Genomic DNA, 20,558 nt, shown 5'->3' with positions numbered 1-20,558 from the left:
TTAGGTATGAGGGGGAAAAAAACATTACAGAATACTACTTGCAGAGAGGACACAAACATGAGCAAGCATGTAGAGGAGGTAGAGGTATTAGTGATACTAAGACCTTAAAAGTGCACCAGAGTACCATTGCTCTTCTCTACTTGCCCTTTTCCAGTAAGTGGTACAACCTGGTGACATATTGATATAGAGAATAAAAGATTTCTTAGATCAGCATAGTCCTTTTTACACAGTGCTGAGTCTAAAAATCTAAAGAATTGGATTGTGGAATAATTTTTTCCTGTACTGAGACAACGCACTTACAGATATCCCCAACTTGTCTTCCATCAGTGGAATCAGCAAAGGGAGTGAGCCACACTCCCAAACCAAAGTGGTTGTAGCAACTTTATCATGGCAAGGACCTGAAGCCACGTATTGCATTTTCTACAGTACAGGAGGTTAACATGATCAGTCATGACAAAGAAAAATTATGAAGGTCATAAAAACATTCAAAAATCAGAGAGTTCATAAAAAAAAGGAAAAATATCTTACTTTGCATTGTGAATCACACACTAATTAGTAGCAATTTGAAATGTTACTGCTATCCTCAAGCTAGGACACACAATTTTGAAGTCAGATCCACATCAACAGGATTAGACTTTGAAGCAAGCATTATGTCTAAACAGTTTGTATGTTTAGGTCCATTTTTATACCAATTAAAATCAAGCATACATAACAGACCACAAAATACCATAAGCCTCAACAAACAGCCTAGATTTCTCAAAGGATCACATTGTCTTCTTACACCATATGTCAGATGAAATAAAAATTGTAGTAACATGTTTAGTCTCATAGACTCCAAAATGGAGTAGAGATACCAGGAAAGTGTTGTGGCATCAACTGCCACTTTAAATTGAAAGTCTCTGAAAAAACCCTCACCTTAACAGGCCAGATAAAAACTACCTCAGTATGTTTTACAAAATTCTGTTTCCTAAATAAAGTTTATCCAGTTTCACATTTTTAACAGAACTCCATGAGCAGCAATATAGATGGACTTGAAATATACAACACATCCTATCTCCCTGTATCTTCAAAACCCAAAATTATCGAGCACAGAACTTTCTATAGCTTTGAGCAGTTGGTTAAACGAGTTGGGATCATAAGTTTGCCAACACCTCTTTGGCGCAGAGCCAAGACTTTACTGCTTGGCTTTTCTGCTTGTTTGTGGGTTTAGTTTCTGTGGAGTTTTGTGGTATTCTTTTGTGTGTGTGTGTGTGTTTGTTTTGGGTTTTGGTTTATTTTTTGTTGTGTTTTTTTTGTTTGTTTGGGTTTTCTGTTGCTTTTGTTTGTTTTTCTTGATTTTTTTTAATTAAGCAGAACTTCAAACAAAAATAGTTTCCAGTTTACGGCACACTCAGATAACGTGGCCAGAATTTTAGTTAACAAAAGGGAAGCCAAAGTTTAGCTTATGTTTCTATCCTATCCATCTATTAGTAACCTCTCTTGAATTACTAACAGTTTAATGGAGGAGGTATAGTAACCCACCAACGGGGGCACATGGAGGATTTCCCACATAGTCACAGAATGTAATGTATTTTGCTCATCTAATTGCCAAAAAATGTCAATATTGTAAAAGGTCTTTTACAAAAAACCACAGTACTTCTGTTTACCAACACTACCTTTGAAAATATTGTCAAAGACTAAGGCTTAAAAATTACTAAGAAAAAAAAATTACCAGGATTTGGAAACAAATGATGCTAGTTGAATTTATTTTGAGGTCAGTTAAATTTAATTTTACTTCAATGTACTTTACAGACAGTCATTTTATTTAGTTTTATTTTTATTAGAAATAAATATTTATCACTCAATACTAATATGTATTCATTATATAAAATATTTTACATATATCATCTTGATGCAGTTTGCAGTAATCAGACTTTCTGCAATTTTCCCAATACAACTGTTGCATGAAATGGCCACTTAAGTGTAATTTTCCTGGTTCAGCGTTTCCTCTGTCTTTACGTCATATGATCTATAAATTAATTGAGAAACATCACAGTAAGGGAAGGTATGCTGCATCACTGCAGTTAGTCCTCCTTATTGTCCAGCACACTGACAATTTGGACTAGATGACCTTTAAGGGTCCCTTCCAACTCAAACCATTCTATGATTCTATGGCAACATTATGGTTCACAAACAGCCAAAAGATCAGGGACACAACAAATCCTCAGTAACACTGTACATCTCTTTGAAAAAAACTACTATTTTCACAAACTCAATCTACTGGAAATAAAATCTAGAAAATACAAAGCTCAGTTTCACTCCAGAATAAAACCAAGACGAACCTGTTATGTGTTCCTATCAGCATTACAGATGGTATTGGGATTTAGAACCAAGACCCTCAGTGCAGATGATGAGTCAGCATTTGTAGATTTTTGTCTGTCTCCACAAGTCTCTAATGCAGATTTTTAATTACCTTATTCTAGACATAGTTCTGCCAAGAAGGCAAGGAAGCCCTCAGCAGGTGCTGTCTGAGATTGTGCACAAAGTAGTTCAAAGGCATTCACTCAGTACATAAAGGAATGCACTGAGTTCTACATGCCCACGGGTTCTCTGTTGTGAAGAGCTGGTCCTCTGGCACAAGCAGGTGAGCCGCGAGACTCAGCGGCAGGACATACGAAGATTGTTTGCAACACCTGAAAAAACAACCAACCAACTCCACCCAAACCCATGCTAGTAGTAACACAAGATCACTTCAAACTTCCATGGAAAACCTACAGAGGACTCTTCTACACAGCAGGAAGAAAACAGAAGCCTTTGTTCAAAGGTGCTGCATAGTAGCAATGAAACTTAATATTCAGTAGCATTGGATTTTAGAAAGAAAATACAATTTCTAAGAGAAAGAAATTAAATTAATGACTGTAAGGCACCTGTTTCCTGCTTATAGAAAGGAACATTACAAGTGAATAGGTGTAATGCAAAAGGCACAAGGATGTCTCTTCCTGTTTAGTCTTTTTTCTCATTATGGCTACATTCATTTCCTTGTCCAAGCTCCTTTGCTTCTTCTGGGGAAAGTCAGCTGAACTACACTGGCAATTAAACTGAGAAGAGAGAAGCTAATTGCCTAATTATTAGAAATACAGAAGTTTCAGACCTGAGGCCAAGAGGAGGCAGCTAAAAATGGTCTCCAGAGTAAAATAGTAGATCAGAGGAAATTGATCATGTTCAGACATAACGCTCTAGCGTTTTCAGTTTTAGTTTTATGTTTGTTTTATGTGTCTGTAGTGCAGCCACCTTACTGTAAGACAGCCTTTATAACACAAAACACACAAAGGGTTTAAGTACAATGATATGAATGCTCCTAAACCAATTCTACCATGTTTCTCTCTCCCATTAGCCCTTTAGGATGTAGATCACATTACAATGACTCAACTGCAGAAAAACTATACTCTGCCTTTAGCAGTCCCCAACAACTTTCAAATAAGCCTAACACAACCCATGGAGTCAGTCTCCAGTGGAAGCAGACCTAGGCCCTAAATTTGATATAAAGCTTTCACTGAACAGCCCTGCACTAAAGCACTAACCAATGCAGTAAAATATTCATCCCAGACTATGGAAGTAAAAAGAACAGCTTATTATATCTAGGGTGTTTTATTCTCCTTAAAACAAAATCATGTATTTTGGATATATAAACTGATGCTAAGACTTTCTACAGAAGATAATGTAGGCAATTGATTAAGTCTTCTTAACTTCTTATAGGAGTTGATGTCAGATGTTTTTAATGGATGAAAATTGTCTGTTACTGAGAAAATTTTTTTAATTCTTTAAATGGGTTGATCCCTTCCAGGGGAAAAAACCAGTTAGAACTGGAATAAACCACCCAAACTGTACACCATCTCACCTACTGGGAGTTACACTGGAATCCTAGAAATAGTAACATTCTTCGTACTTGAGAACTTTGCTGGGAAATGTCTCAGAAGCAACGGAACTGAAATGATGTACAATTTTAAGAGTTCCAAATCAGTTTTATTCCCCTAGCAGTGTCTTCTGAAAAGCTTCAAATACATGTGAGAAGCAGAACAGTGCATCACCAAAATTCAAACCACACAAAGCATATACCTCCAGGAGACACAGAAAAGGAGAAAGTCATACAGGTGCAACTGATACAGAGACACAAGAACACTCTACAGCCTTTCAAATAAAAACCCACATCATTAAAGACAGTACATTTGCACCCTTCAAATTAACACACAAACTGTTCAAAGGATTGAACCAAAACAATCTTCAATAAAATGTATGTTTTTATGTATGTTTCGGTTCTTGGTGTGGGGTTTTTTTTGAGAGGAGGAATAGGGGTATCTGGGTTTGTTCTGGGTTTGAAGTTTTCTTTATTGTTCGTGGGTTTTTGTTTATACATGGAAGATATAAGATGCAAGAAGTCGTCATGTACTTCAAAAACCACATCAGTTTAATGAAGTAACTCAAGGAAACTTGCACGTAATTGTTAATTGTGAATGATTTACACTGAACCTGACCCTTCTCTGCCTTCGAGAGCACCAACTCCTATGCAGAAGCCCCGCAGAACAGTGCACTGGGCTCTTCTTTAATAACCATCCTGCCTAGATCAGCAGATGAAACCGAACTTTAGATTACCAGCAGGTCTCCCAAGTTCCCATGGTGCCACAGATGTACTAAATAGGATAAGCATGTTCTAAAAAACTCATGATCATATGAGGGGAAAAAGGTTCCACAGCATCAAGCAGTGCAATGCTTGAAACCTCATAATCAAAGTGACAGTTTTCAAGTGCCATTTACAATGCCCTAATCTGGAAACATCCCAGCTAACCCATCTGATCAACTATTTCACAGATGGAAGCACTTGATGGCTAATTGGCAAGTCCATGATTCAAATAAAATAGCTATCTGCACTTCTATTTTCTACATTCCAAGTCAAGGTGTAAACACTCCTTGTAAGATACAGGTCAGTTCTTTGTCTCCCCCTCCCTTTCCCATTTGGATTTTTTCCCTTCCCCTCTGTCATTGAATATGTTAATTCAAAAATATAGGATCGGTTTTATTTTTCGTTTATTGTACTAGAACAGTTGTCTACTCTAACAGAGCAGTGTAAATGAGTATTTTCAAAAATCCATCAAGTAATGAAAAATTGCTTCAGCAGCACTTTTTAAAAGTGTCATTATTTCACTGCTTCTTATCACAACTGGATTCAACAAGTGCTAGCATGGACAAGAACTAGTATTGCTTGGATTACTGTTCTGAAAGTGTTGAGGAGAGAAAGCTTGGCTAAAAATGCACTTAATTTGCTCACACCCTTTAACAATACTCAGTAGGATTGCCTAATAGAGGCATATGTGGAACTGATTTCACCAGCAAACAATAGTTCAGCGTACAAATGAAGAGGAGTGTTGCTCCAAATTCCTGCCTGCTACATAAGTAGAATGCTTTTACGTACCCCACAAAGCCTGTTAATTTGTCTGCAGCAAATGTACAATGCAAAGTGAAGCACCAAATCACTAGTGAAATTCTGTGGTAGGCAGTATTCCAGGGGTGTGAACAGGGAGAGATGGAAATGAGTCAGGAAAGAGAAGATAACTAAAAAACCCCCAACTTGACAAGGGGCAGGAGGAGAAAGAGAAGAGATCATACAAGCAAAGAAAAACAAGGGGATTACCCAAATGTTAATTTACATGAACTACAGCAGGGAAATTAAAGTAATAGGCATTTTCTTTGGGACACCACAACACTTTCAACCTTCTACAGTTCTCCTACATATTTTTGAAAAAGCTTCCATGATTCATTCATCTTACACATTTACCACAAGAGCAGAAATTCAAGAACCATACAAGGTTATTTACAAAGTCTACAACACCAGCCATGTAAGACAAACAATTTCTATATGAAGAAATGTTCCAAAGGAGGTAATATTTTTGACATCAAGTTCAAAACTAAATACAGGTACGTCCCCGTAAAAAGAACACACAGTTAATGACCAAGTGCACTGACAGAAAATACTGTGAATGGCTTCTTATTCCAAAAGCTGTAAGACTCTCACCTCCCTTTCCTCTCTTGTCTACCTGCTGCTGCCCCACAAAGACAGTCCTTTGTCTACCTATGACTAAAAGAGAAGTGGCTCAAGATTTCTAAGCCAAAAGTCACTGGAGGGAAAGTTTATTGTTGAAATATCACTTTAAGATTACTTCCTTAAAGATTTGTTTATTAGCTATATGACAACAGGCTTAGGGTAGATGGGACAAGTAAAGGCCAATCAGCCATTCAATAGCATCGTAAAAGAGCAATTAACTAAGAAAGAAACACAAATTCAGTGAAAGTAGTTCTCAAGTGGAATACACTGCACCAGAAGACTTAAAAAGAATATTGCAAAAACATGAATTCAAAGAGCATTTGGAACAGCATATTTGAGTTTGGAAAATGAAGCAAAACAAACAAAAAAAACCCAATAAACAAGATAATAATCAGAAGAGGTAGTTTTACCAAGGGGAAAGAGTTGCTGAAGAAGCTAAAGCAAGTCAATGAAAAAGAATATCATGGCAGAGATCCAAAAAGAACTGTGCTGACCAAGTATTTGCTGTTGCTTTAACACCGGTTACAAAGCAAATCAAATGGACTGTTATCAGACCTTATGTGATGCAGTCCTCTTGCTAAGCAGGCCCCTAGCTATAAGAAAAAAAACCCCAAATTATGTGATAAAATGACTTTGAAAACACCTCTTTTTCTAACAGGCTATACACACAGATGATTCTTATGCTAGTAAGAATGACTCATTCAGATGGTTTTACTATATTCAACCTTTAAAATGAAAGCTCAGAACAACTGTGACACAGCAATAAGAAAAATGAAACACTTTGTACAGTTGTTTAAAACACCCTAGTGAAAACAAATAGTAATAACTTTGTTAATGTTCTAGCACTACAAACCATATCCAAGAAGTATCTGCCTTCTCTCTTCTAACTCAAAGACATCTGATTCACTCTGAATTATCTCTTAATAACTCTCTGAATTATCTCTCTCAACTACCAACCAATTGATACTCAGAACAGAAGTAACCTTTGAAGGTCCATTGAAACACAGTACTTTAAGGCCATAATTTTTTTAAAAGCCTTCTTGCTGATTGAATAAACCAAAAGCCTATGAAAGTAGCCAAGATATCCAGTGCAAGCAGCAGCTTGTATAAAGAGCAATTCAGTTTTCTGATTTGTGTTTTAATCCAATACATACTCATCAGCTCATTTAATAGAGATAATTCCATATTTAAACAAACACAGACCAGCTTTGCAAGCCAGCTACCAGCAGAGTTCAGGAAGCTTCTTCTGAATATTATATTCTATTGGTCTGCCACAATTTTCTAGCAAGCTTTAAGTTAAAAATGCAAAATTTAGAAAACAGCAGAGAATTAACTGTAAATTTGAAAAACAGCTTTGATATATGTCAGGTTCAGAAAGGACTAAGAAGTGAAAAGTTGAGAGATTAGACTGCACAGATGTTAAAAAAATGAAGAGTCATGAGCAGGCTGGCAGCTCAGAGAAATAAGAGAAATAACTGTTTAAGAAAGTGATACTAAAAATAACTTAGGGCACCTTTAAGATTCAATAAGAGAGCATGAATAGAATTTTAGCTATAAAAAGGAAAAAAATTATGCACCAAAAAGTTACAGCTTATTTGGCAAAACACCTAGAATCTGTAAATCAGCCTAAAATATTTCACCAAATGCTTCAGTATTAAACCATTCCTGTAGTTATAGTGGACACAAATACACTATAGACAACCAAAAAAGCTCTGGTTTTAGCAAATTCAATTATTCCAGGAGCAACTTTGCACACGTATCATGAAGCCCAAGACATACAGAATTCATTCCTCCAGAAGAATAAGAGTATGAATTCTGGAGGCAGATGAAGGCGCCAGAGAAAGGCCAGCTACTGCAGCCAGCCAACACTACAGAGGAGATGACACTGGAGCCCTTTCCTTAGGGAAATAATTCTTCCTACAAACACTAAACAAAGAAGTTCCTAATTTCTTTTTTGCCCCTGTATCCACAGTGATCAGCACAATGTAGTAAGATCAGCTGACCAAGAAAAAAGGTACTAGGACTTGCTGTAATGGTAGGAGAAGCCATACAATGTGAACAGGTCTCTCAGTGGAACAAGACCACTGCCAGGGAAGTCTTTTTGCTGTGAGTAGCGTTACAGAAGTGAGAACAATGGTCAGCAAGAAGACACAATAAAACACACACAGAGGGAGCTATAACTACCTACAAGCGATAAATTCAACTCAAATTACCTCTACAAATTTGTGTATACTTCAGTATCTTATAATGCCCCATCAAAATGTGATCCAAGGACTGAAATATATCATTTATGAAGGAGCAGTGCCTATGTTCTGCCATTTAGAACACTGTTCATGTTCTGAAATTCTTTATCATTGGAAATTGATTTTTACAAAATTCTATGTGTTTCCAGTGCTTTTCAATTCAAAGTTTAAAATGTTCAAACACCAAATGAAAGGTTTATAAATGTTCTGTAAAGTCAGTGTCAACACAGGAATTCATACTGACAAAAAAAAAAAGTCAGGCTATAACAATAATGTGCATATACATACAGAATTTCTAGAGTCAAAGATTACTACTATGAACTCTGGGCAGTTTTATGTTGCTTTTAAATATAAGAAAAGGATTAGTCGAGAAATGATTAATATTAAGGAAAATATTGACAAGCTATATACTCACCTGTCCCAGCCCAGGCATACCTCCTCCCAGTCGCAGAAGTCTATCCATATTTCTAGAAAAACAGAAACAAAAGTAAAATGTTCCCAAGCTCTGAAATGTTTACTAAATTGCTATCTTTATAATTCACCTTCATTCACTCAGTATGTCAAAAATATTGGTGGTAATTACAACACAACATCAGACTTCCTGTTAATTAACACCACATATTAATTCAAGAAGCTGTCTTCCATGCTAATTAACAGACTTTGTTTTATTGCTTTGGTTTTGGGTTATCCTCATTTCTGAGGACAAGCACTCTTGTCAAACTTCTCAAAACTTTCCTATCATTCAATTCATTGGGGGATTTTTGTTGCTTATGAAGAGAACCTACAGCCAGAAAGTTCCTAAAACTTATTATACAATCGAATTTACCTCAATTTGTTCAGAAATCATCAATAAAAACGTTTAAGTAAGGATTTTAGCATCCTCATTAGTAATTTCCGCGCTAATTAACTTACAGCTTGTCAGTTATCATCAAAACTAGATGTGAAAGACTCTAAGCAGATTATGGATCTCAGAATTAGCATCAAAAGCTTTTTTTAATGAACTCATTATACTAAAAGAAATACTGTAAAGTAAACATTTAATGTGTACATAGTTAGAAGACTAGTGACAGTACAGTCACTTCATGCATTTCCAGTGTTGCACGGCTTTAGCAGAAGATTATTCCAATCAATGCAACTTGTTACTTAAAAAAAGAAAAAGCAGGCTTTGTGTCTTGCAACTTTCAAAGGAGTGATCTCCAGGAATAAGAGCTGTTAAGGTGCTCAGCTAAAAAAACTGCACTGGTGTTTCTTTCTCTGCAGTTTCTTCACTTTCTATTGTTTAAATGAAATCTACTATCCACAATTCATTGTGGACACCTAAGCAGAGATTCTGTGCCCGTTTTAACAGAACTTTATCCTGCTTTCTTGGCTTTTTCAACTTCCTAGCTTTATACAACAAAACTCAGAGACAAAAGAGCACCAAACCTTAAATAAAACTTTTTAAACAGCTGTTTTCATCAAATTAGGCATATAGAAACTAAAAGCTTTACTGGTTTATTTTGTTAAATAGAAGATACAAAGTAAAGCACCAGAAGCTGTGATCTTAATTGGACAAATTTTAATCCAACACAACAAGGTTTAGGTGATATAAAAGAAAGTATGGCTTCTAAAATACATTCATCCTCCAAACTGGTATTACATTACACATAAAAGGATTATACACATTATTTCAGACTACATTAACAATACTAATTCAATAGCCTTCTTTTAAAAGTAATTATGCAAAAGAACTTGAAAAATAAACTTGCTTTGCATATTAAAAATAAAAAAGTCCTCATGTAGAAGTTGAATTGAATCTCATTATTTCTTCTGAAATTTGCTAGTATTTTTACTAGCTAAAGACTAATAGGCTTTAGTTCCGTATAAGTTTAAAACAAATAGTTTAAGTTTCTAAACACACCAAGAAGCAGCACTTTAATTCCTACCTTAATAATTTCTTAACAGTATCAAAGATACAAGGATGAATAATAATTGCTCTACTTGCTAATATCCCTTTCCTAGTTCAATGTACTATCAAGCTATTCGTTTAACTTGATTCACTCCCTTGATTTTGTAGAACATGTGAATCTAACACGTGCAGCCTCAAATAACGGTACTTTCTTAAAGCTTTACTGGCACTGTACAAATTAAAAAGGAGTTTATTAAAGGATCAGAGGTTATCCATCTTTTCAGACAGTCATTGAAACCAAGCTTCTTTATTAGAGGCAAAAGCTGCACACAGTATATATACTCTTCTATCCTGAACTACAATAACTTCCAACTCAAGTTGTAGGATTTCCTTGAAAAGGTTAAGTTGCTGTTTAAAGCTATTATGTAAGCATATGTTAAATGGCTTCAATGAAACAGTCACAGTGTTACCACAAATTAACGCCAACTCCACTTCATTTTACCCCTCTGTGGTAGATACTCCTCCATTGAAACACAATGATTCATGTTCCATGACACTAATGAGGGCTGAAGAGTAACTGAGAAATAAATGTAAACTACTAAAATTATTATTTTAATCCACCACAGTTGTACATTTATTTTAAGAAACTCTTAAGTCTCTACAACTACTCACCATAAAACTAGTCCTTCCTACAAATTACACAACTTCCATAAACTGGTGAGGTGTATTACCTATGTACATTTAAGAAATAATACTGAACAATGAATCTTTAAATGCAAGCCAAAAGCAACAGTTAGTACTAATTAGTTAATATTTTGTTTACACAGTTTATTCCAGTTCCTAACACAATAGAACAGGACTTTACCTATAGAAGTGTATTTTGCCATATTAAGGTTGGATTAGACTAATGTGTTAAACTGAGTATTTATCAGTATAACTTTACAAAAAAATCTCATTGTCTTACCCAACTGAAGAGATGCAACATTTCCCACCTGTCACAGACTAGTCACTGAACAGAGGTATTCAGAATTTTAAGACAGCAGCACAAACAAAAGGTCTCCAAAAACCAGTTGCAGATGCACTGCAAATTATTTCACTAGCTCCGTGAGTTGACTCTGGTTAGAGTTGTGGCTACTGGTACTTTATTTGCCTATTTGTAAATGAATATATTCTATGAGGTTATAGTGTATTTGGACTTAAACATATTTGTTTACTCTGTATAAACATCTGAAGAATTTAGGTTAGTGAACCTAATCAAAACTAATTTTAATTTTTGTTAGTCCAGTGCATCTAAATATAATTTCAGCCATAAATTTCACTTACGAAACAAGGTTTATGTAAGCTTTACAACAGCTTAAGCAAATTTTTTAGACCTTAATGAAGATAACTTTAGTCTTCACAAATAAAGAAAATACACATTTCCAACCTGGTGCTTAGCAAGAGGTGATCACAGAACAAATGCAGCAGCAGATCCCACTTTTTGACTGTAAAGATGACACCAGAAGTCTCTTTTCTATATGGGGAAATAAAAAGGAGAAGGGGAGAAAAAACAGTAAAATTCAGAAAGAGTAGCCCATGTAAAAAGAAATATTACATGGATAACCCACAAAAAGACAAAACCTCATTGAAGAATAACACCAAGAACATTTGCTGGGGGTCTTTTCCCTTTTACCATATAATCCCTTGAAGAGGTACACGCCACATGTTTTTCAAGTACCCATAACACAGAAAGAAGCTTCCAAGTTTCTCAAAATTACACATAAGAGTATTTTAATAATCCATTTAAGTAATTTAAAGCTAATTGATTATTTAAAATGCTGTTAGAAACTGAAACCATGGTCCTTTTTTACTCTTTTACGTGATCGTGGCATAGCTAAGGTGACCTAAGCAGCAAGACTAAGAGTAATTTGCAGGTACAGACAGTTTTCTTGTTTATTTCTGCAAGAGCAGTTTGTGTGACTGGAAAAGTCACAGTCCTTTAGGTTTGCCTGAATTCAGGTTGAGAAAGGCTGCTTCACATTCAGTTTAGGAGTTAAAATTCATGTTCTCCTCCTCCCAGAGAACACTGCCCACTAATTGCATCCACTCAATCATTTGTTAAACAGTGTTTTAAAACAGATCTGTGAAACGATCTGTGGCCATGATTTGATAGACATTTTTTTCAATGTCAATGTTAACATAAGGAGCAGTGGGGAAGCTGCTGCTACTTACCAACTTGATGCTGCTTTCTCAGTACTGCCAGGACAGCCATTTGTGCAGCCTTGCAGTAAACTGATAGGCTAACAAAAACGTTGGGTTTAACCCTGTTCACTTCTCTGAGAGGATTCATGCTGCATCCCAGAAACAGTTGTCTTGGCATAAGAGAAAAAGAGGTCTTGGAAGAGTTGATTGCTTCTAACACTAATCCAGACTCCAGAACACATTTATGTCAAATCATTCTTTAAGCTAAAGCTGCCCAAAGAATGTGTAGGTTTGGGGGTTGGTTTGGAGGCTTTTGTTTGGGTGGGGTCTTTTGTTTTGTTTTCTTTGTTAGTAACAGGTAATTTAACAACACTTTGAACCTTATCTCAAAGAAGTACAATAACAAAGGTAGATGTGTTCACCTTCCTGGAAAGTTAGAGGAGAGAGAACTAATCAGAGTTTCTCAGTGCTGACAGGTTGGGGTGGAATTCCACTAACTAATTCAAATAAAAAGTTACTACATTTCTGCCAGCTTTGCAGTAGGAAATGATCCAGGAGAGACCACATGAGCTAGGACCACAAAAGCCAGCGGCACATCCTACAACAGAATTGGAACCAGTTCTTCAACTGGGCTTCAGAATTACAAGCCAATTCACTTTCAGCCAGCTGACCACACAGGGGTGTTGCATTTCTTTCCCCACTTACTACAAGGATATTAAAGTAACAGATCTCTGTGAGCTTGGTCTGCTCCCTAGGGAGGCACACAACATGGTAAAACCTACAGCTGAGAATTTTTCTCTATCTGCTACAAAGTGTACAAAGCTAGTTTTGATTATGCAACTTACCTATTGTTTCTTTCCCTGTATTTGCACACACACACATACATTTTCTCTATATATATCTATAAATATATATTATGAAAGAAAAGTAACCAAACAGTTCACAATAAATCTCACCTCCTTTCCTTCCAAAGTCAGCAGAGGTATTTTGACAATGTTTCTTCCTGTCTGCAAGGAAGAGTTAACAGTCTCTGATTAAAGCAATACTTTAAGTGAGTACACGTATCCAACAGTTCCATATCGTAAAAATGCAAAAGGACACTTAAAATAAACTTGCATTTTGGGGCACAGCAGGATTTGGATGACAAGCACTCATCCTTAAGGTCCATGTGATAACTAATGCCTTTAAAAAAAGTTAAAGTGCTTGTCTGCTTATGTATGTCTATGATCGAAACACTTTCGCCAAAAAATCTTGGTCCTAGGATGCTATATTAAAAATTCCTGCTTCCATTGTTGCAGTTCTCTTTTAACTGTCCTGGCCTCAAAATGGAAGTCTGTGGATATTAATAGTGCTGTGAAAATATACACAGAGCATCTCAAAACTGATCTGAAAACAGAAATTAAAAAACCCATGTCTAATATTTGCTCATCATACTACTGTTAGGTAACTGTAATAATTGGAAAGAGTTGCCCATTTGGAGAACTTCCGTTCATCATTCAGTTGTTTGTTGGTGTTTTCAAGTCACTTATATGCTGGCTTTTAATAATGAAAACATTTTTCTTAGTAACACTGGGATGGTGTTATATAAAAGGATTATGCACAAATGTATATACACATATAGGTATAAACCAATAGCTACTGTGTTTATACTTGGCATGTTTCAGCATGTATTTTGAAATCAACTTGAAATGCTGTCTTAAATTACTGTATCTCTTCGCATGAGCCACATGAGTTTCACACTACAGTGCACTATTTTTATCTAGCATTAACACTCCATGATGAGATCCCTCAATGAAAGAGGGTTCTCCTTGGTTGGCAACTTTTAAGTTAGGAAAAAAATAAATATCAAAATTGGCTTCAACATACACAGAAAATACTGGCTACTAAACTGCCCTATTAGTGGAGAGAGTATCAGTTAAACTCAGGTGACAGCAATTTACTTTGCAATTTGTACAGTGAGTGACTTGATGCAAATAATTTCATCGTCAAAAACTCAGTTTCTCCACCCGAGACTATGTATTAAGCTTTGCACAAGCACTTCCAGATCTCCTGTTGAGAAGTTACATGTAGCAGATGATCAACAACTTTATTGACAGCAACTAAAAAAGGTTTTTGGTTTAAGGTTTTTGTTGCAACTGTAACCATTTCAACTTCCCTAGGGATGATAAACATCTACAAAGGCAAATCAGTTGAGAAATTAAAACTTGAAGAAAAACATCATTTCACCAAGAAAAGAACAGGTGAAATTATCAAACCAGACCAGAGATGTCACATGTGAAAAGGTAGGGGTGGGGGGGAGGGCAGGGGAAGTCTATCTTCCTATACATCTTGTACAAAAAGAGGGAAAGAAAATATTGATGTTACCATCAATTCTCAGTAATCTGTTCATTAAAGCTAAAGATCAACCACATCATGAATAAATGCAGTCCCAGCAGCGCAAGTCCAGAGTTACATGACTATTTTGGTTCCATAACGTGCTCAGTTCTGTAAATCCAGATCTAGTTTCTGGATTGCATAGACCTGAATCTCAACAGACCAGAGCTGCACTAGGTGGTCTGCAGGTCAGCTTCTTGGACTCTGCTTTCTGTCTTCCAGATGGACAACAAACCTCATTCTACTACATTCATTGCTGAGCTGGAGTTACTGAAGTAACACAGACTGAAACAGACTATGCTTAGGCTATTAAAGTGTATTCACACCAAACTTACATGAAAGCAAAGATTCACGAACAAGGTGCATCACTGTAGAAACCCACAAAATTAATTTTAATTTTATGCAATACATAATGTGATGTGCTTCCCTGAAACCTGCAGAAAGGCAAGCAGACACACAACTATTGTGGAACTGTCCTATCACCAACTCCAACAAACATTCATCATACCAGTTTTCAATTACTCAAGGTATGCTCAACACCCATCCTTTCCTATATTATCCTCTTCCATCATCCTAGATTTTACAAGATAGCTGTAGCTACTATTAATATATACCCCATAATGCTTGTCAGGAGTGAATCATTTCCAAGAAAGCTTACAAACTAATCTATATGTTCGTAGTATTTAATGCTACTTTTAAAGTACTCCCTAATTTATAATTTTCTAAAACACAGATATCAAATGAATATCACTGACATGGCATGTTTTAACAGGTGATTTTCCATTAAGCTACATGCTAAATCCAGTTCCTCAAAGTTACACTAAGAGGTTCAGAAGCAATTCATATGTAAACCGGTTTCTCAATTTCTTCACAAAAAGAATAGATATTTTCCTCTGTTTCAATAAGGTCACAAATCATGAATGCTTTGCTTAACAGAATATTCTTCCAAGTGTACTCCCTACACCTGAGGCAGACAGTGCACCCTGAACTCACAGAGTTGAAAGCCTTAGAATGAACACAAACTAACTCAAAAGTTGGACACAAACCTGCCACTTTTCAGCTTGCCTATTACCGTTTCAGTTATATACAACTTCCAAATAAATTTACATAAAGCTTCTTTTTAAAAAAAAACCACCTCAATCTCTGTGGTTTTGTTTTTCCACAGTACACGGAAAACAAGTGCCACTTTAAGAAATGACACCAGCACACAGTAAGATTCGTCAACTGTTTACAAGTATCCAAGTATATAACATAAAGCTGTTCCAAAAACGATACTTAAGTCAGCTGCATGCTAAAACCAGCACCATTAAATTCTGATTATTGTTCCTGTTCTACTTAATTCTGCCTCTTTCTCCTTCGCATATCCAGTGCTTTGCGCTCACTTCGCGCTCCCTCCCCGGCTGCAGCCGCTCGCAGCCGGGGATCGTGGCTGCCGCCCGGGGGGGTCTCCCTGACGGGGCACAGCGCGAGGTGACCCCGGGCCCGGCGCTGCCGAACCGCGGCGGAGGAGGCGGCGCGGCCCCGGGATCTGAGCGGCGCCGAGGCCCAGTCGGCTCCGGCAGCGGGGCCCCCTCTCGTCGCCTCCTCGGCCCCTTCTCAGCCGCCCCGGCACCGCCGCTGCCCCGAAGCGCCCGGATTGCCCTGGCGGGCAGCCCGCAGAAACAGCGGCGGGCCCGGCCGACCCCCTGGGCCGCTGCCGCCCGCCAGACCACCCCGCTCCGGCCGCACGGCCCGAGCCTGAGCCTGAGCCTGAGCCTGAGCCGAGCCCGAGCCCGAGCCCGAGCCCGAGCCCGAGCCCGAACCCGAGCCCGAGCCCGAGCCCGAGCCCGAGCCCGAGCCCACATCCCCGCCGGGCCGCGCTCCCGCCGCCGAACCGCGCAGAGGCCACCGCGGACGCCCCGGCGAGCCGGGCCCTCACCTGGGCCGGAGCCGCCCGGGCCGCGGTGAATCAGCCGGATCTCATTCAAATCGAGCCCTTCCCGGTTCACAGGGCAGCCGGCGGCGTCTTCCGGCTCCGCGGGCCGCGGGGAGGAGCTTCTGAGCGTGGGGAGGGCGGCGAGGCAGGAGCGGCCCGGGGGGCGGTGGGGCCTGCGGGAGTTCAGCCTTTCCTTCGGCCCGGGGGCACCGCTGCCCCAACAGCGCGGCAGAACCGGCAAATGCGTCATCGAATCAATAAAAAAATGATTACTGTAATGGCAACGGTGCACATACTGTCTCAAAAACAGTATTACAGAAAATAGGAAGATTTAGAGACGAGCAACAAAAGTGGCTATGTGTATAAAAGCAACACAAGCAGAAATGGAAAAGGGTGAGGATTTTTGCCAAACTAAGAGAATTAGGAGATAATCAGATAAAAGCATGCCCATGAGTGATGTAAATTGATGCAGAGAATCAAAATGGACTTTCTGTTACCCTCATGTTAGCGCAGGAGCAAATATTTTGGCAAATTAAGAGGCCAAGGAAATACTTTTGCAGATAGTATGTGAACAAGTGGTGGATCTCAGTGCTTGTTATCAACTTACGGTTAAAACATTTTTTTAAAGTTGATATACATCTATTTACTGAAATATTGCAGATATTTTAGAAAGTATTGGGAAAACTTAAGAACCTATAAAAGCAACTTATTAGGACTTGATATAATATAGAGTTTCTGCCATGAATGACCATGAAGAGCCTTTGGTTTGTTTGAAACCTCCTTTAAGAACTGAGAGTGTAATATTAGAAGATGATCAGCATTTTCTACTCACAGGCTAACTACTTGGAGGCAGGTGAAAAGACACTATGTTATAAATTATACAGAAATAACATCAGAAGATACAGTCACCACTTACATGACGCTAGTAGACACAGAAGTCTTAGACTTTTATATCCCCAAGTATGAAATTAATCAAAAGAAAGGGAATTACTATCATATGTGCTAATCTGCTTCTTAAGAGAGGCAATGTTCTTTTAAAGCCAATATTCTTATAATGGTCTCTTCCATCCCTTTTCAGCTTTACTGAGGGAATCACAAGAGTTAAAATTTCCAAAAGATTCTTAAAAACCTAAAGGCTTAAAATGTAGTTTACTTTATGGGTCAGTCATTTCTTTTTCATGTTACTAGTGCAAAACCTATTAATGGAGTTTGTTGCTATACCCACAGCCAAATGACTCAGAAACAAAGAGTAAAAATCTGTGTGTGTCTGTTGGGGTGTGTATGTGTAGCTGTGTATGTTTGTCTCAAGCAGAAGAAAACTTGCAACCTGCTTCAAACAGGCTATTATGTTCTTTACTGTTTTAACATGGCAAAACTTAGTTCCTATAGTCTCAAGACTGTGTTTTGAGACTTGTGCATGTTGTAATGTTCTCAAAAGTCTTTATAATAGTTATGTGGTCAAAAAAATTTGTTTTAGATTAAACCGAGGTAAAGTATTCATTTAGTGAACTGTAATGGATTACATATTGTGCTTGTTTGTACCATGATTTTGAGAGCAATCCTCTAATTCCTTTGTGTTCACTGGAATTCTGGCACTTTTAAAAGAAATAAACACTATATTTTGATTCTCACTCTGCAGTCACATGTCTATAAGGAATTCTGCACTTTGAAAAAAGAAGTAAACAGAAATATTTATGAAAAATGAGCATTCTTCTGGGTTAATATGTATAATCAACAACATAGTTACGTATGTAATATGCCTATATTCACTGATGTAAATGAGCAATGTAATTTCAAACCATTTGAAGATTTGGCCCTTCTCCTTGAAATAGAAAGTGAAACAGACCTTCATTGTTATTCCTAATTACATTTCAAGTCATAGTATTGGCTTTTTTAATATATACATTTATTGTAATTTTATAAATAAGTATAGTTACAGAAGAAGAAAAAAGGAGAAAATAGGAGAAATATTTACATTAGAAAGTATAGTGAATTAATTGGATATATAGAGGCAGTATCATCGTTGGTACTTATGACAGATGGTATTTTATATTTTTATATAAAAAAGATATATTCTTAATTGTATATGTCAAAGAAAAGAGACCATATGTTGTTAAACACGTCCAAATTGTCATTTAATCTGAAGGGCACTCACACTCTCACATATTACTGAATCCCTCATTTTTTGGGTCTAACCAGCACTAACCTATAGAAGACTTTATTGTTTTGCAGGAATGCAGTGGTGAATTTAAAAGTTCAAGGGGTTTTCCCTTTTTTATTACTTGAATGGCTGTCATAAGTGATAAAATCTTGCTTTGGGTGGACCCTTATAATCTTGCTGTTTTCCCCGTACTGGCCTATTCTTGCTTGCAGCGAAGTGATCATCAGTGATCAGACTTGCTAAGAGATCATGCCATTTTTTCCTAACTCCTAGTATATCATTTTCCCTCCAAGTCTGTTTGTGATTGGATTAAAACAGCAATGTTGCTGAAGCTCTGTGTTTAAATAATTTAATTTTACAGAACTCAGTGACAAAATTTAAGAGTTATGTGTAGAACACAAAGAATGCATAGAGAGATTGGCAACAATTTGCTTGCAAGTCATATATATAGACAAAAAAATTGCTGTTTGTGCTAGGTTGGGAGGAAGTCTCCAGGACTGAGTTATAATATTAAAAAAAAACCAAAAAACAAAATAACAACAAAACGCCCAACAACCCCAACAGAAGATACAATTTTAGAAGCCTGGTATTAGAATATAGGATGCACTGTGGATTGGACAAAATATTAGAGCTGTGGATAGTTTTATTTCTATGTTTAGACATGTAGAACAGAGCCTAGGGAACAAATATACAATGTGGAGTACAAGAGCTGATGTCATCCTTGTGAGGGGGTAATAGGATCAGAAGCATGCCATTTTTTTTTTCTTAATGGAGGAATAGTAGTTTCTTAAACGGCAGCCTTTGCCCTGGAAATGGACTGGAGCTCTCTCTTGGCAAACCTGTATATGGGGAAATGGTTTCTTCTGTTTTACTTGGCAAGCACTCACACAGTTAGAAGTGCTTGTACAATGCTTGATCAACTCCTTGCTGCATACAGAGTAATAACAGGTCTTGTCACAAACAATGAATAAAATTTTGCAGGATTAGTTAAAGATAGTATATGAGTGAGATTACTTTTTTTAGTCTTCTCAACAGTTCTACAAATCAGCTGCAGAAGGCTGTTAGAGGCTTGAAAGAGGCTTCATTAATCATGAAACATATGATTATTGAAAACCTGCAAACAAAACTATGTGCATCTCTTCCAGAGCACAGACCTGCCCATTAAAGTATGACAAGTATAAACTCATCTTAATTTGAGTGAGAAGAATGGTAACAATGTATTTGGATTTAATCCATCCCAGTTTAGAAGAGAGAGGATATTGAGAGAGCAAACATTCCCTACAGTGAGCCATAAACACAGCCCCACCACCCACTTCAGTTAGTGCCAAAAGATCTTGTTTATACTGGAAGTTTCAGTATTCACCAGCCAATACAAGTTTTGCATACAGTCCTAAAGGAAACTGGACTTTTGTCTTTTCATGTCTATTTAAAGTGATGGCTGAGTTGTGAGAACTATCTACAAACCATCTGGAGAAGAGAAGGCCAAGAAAAAAGTCAGTCTTGCTGGAAATGTTTGTGTTGGGGGTGTCTATGGAAAATTTTTATGAGGAAACAGAAGTGGGTTTGTGTCCCTGGCAATTGCAAAGGTGCTACTCTGTGAGAGACAGATTATTTAAATAACTGTGTAGAAGACTGTAAATTGAAGACTGTAAATTAAGAGAGAGGTGGTATGTAAAGTGGATGTAGTGTAGTTTTTCCTGTATTACTGTGGGATGGAACAC

At 37.4% G+C, this 20,558-nt stretch overlaps 1 protein-coding gene across 1 annotated transcript in view; it reads right to left on the bottom strand.

The window, feature by feature from the left end:
• PSMD14 (proteasome 26S subunit, non-ATPase 14) overlaps positions 1 to 16,780 on the bottom strand; it is a 46,630-nt gene extending 29,850 nt beyond the window's left edge. The window contains exons 1-4 of the mRNA XM_071562130.1: positions 16,680 to 16,780; positions 13,345 to 13,395; positions 11,634 to 11,720; positions 8,735 to 8,786 (exon numbers count right to left, since the gene is read on the bottom strand). Coding sequence (XP_071418231.1) covers positions 8,735 to 8,782 — 48 coding nt within the window. The 5' untranslated portion in view covers positions 8,783 to 8,786; positions 11,634 to 11,720; positions 13,345 to 13,395; positions 16,680 to 16,780. The remainder of the gene's footprint in view (positions 1 to 8,734; positions 8,787 to 11,633; positions 11,721 to 13,344; positions 13,396 to 16,679) is intronic.
• Between the last annotated feature and the right edge of the window lie 3,778 nt (positions 16,781 to 20,558).

This window comes from Pithys albifrons, chromosome 8 (genome assembly GCF_047495875.1).
Source record: "Pithys albifrons albifrons isolate INPA30051 chromosome 8, PitAlb_v1, whole genome shotgun sequence".
In the NCBI taxonomy this organism is placed as follows: Eukaryota; Metazoa; Chordata; class Aves; order Passeriformes; family Thamnophilidae; genus Pithys; species Pithys albifrons.
Note: the sequence above shows the minus strand (reverse complement) of the source record. Positions and strands in the feature narration are given on the sequence as shown.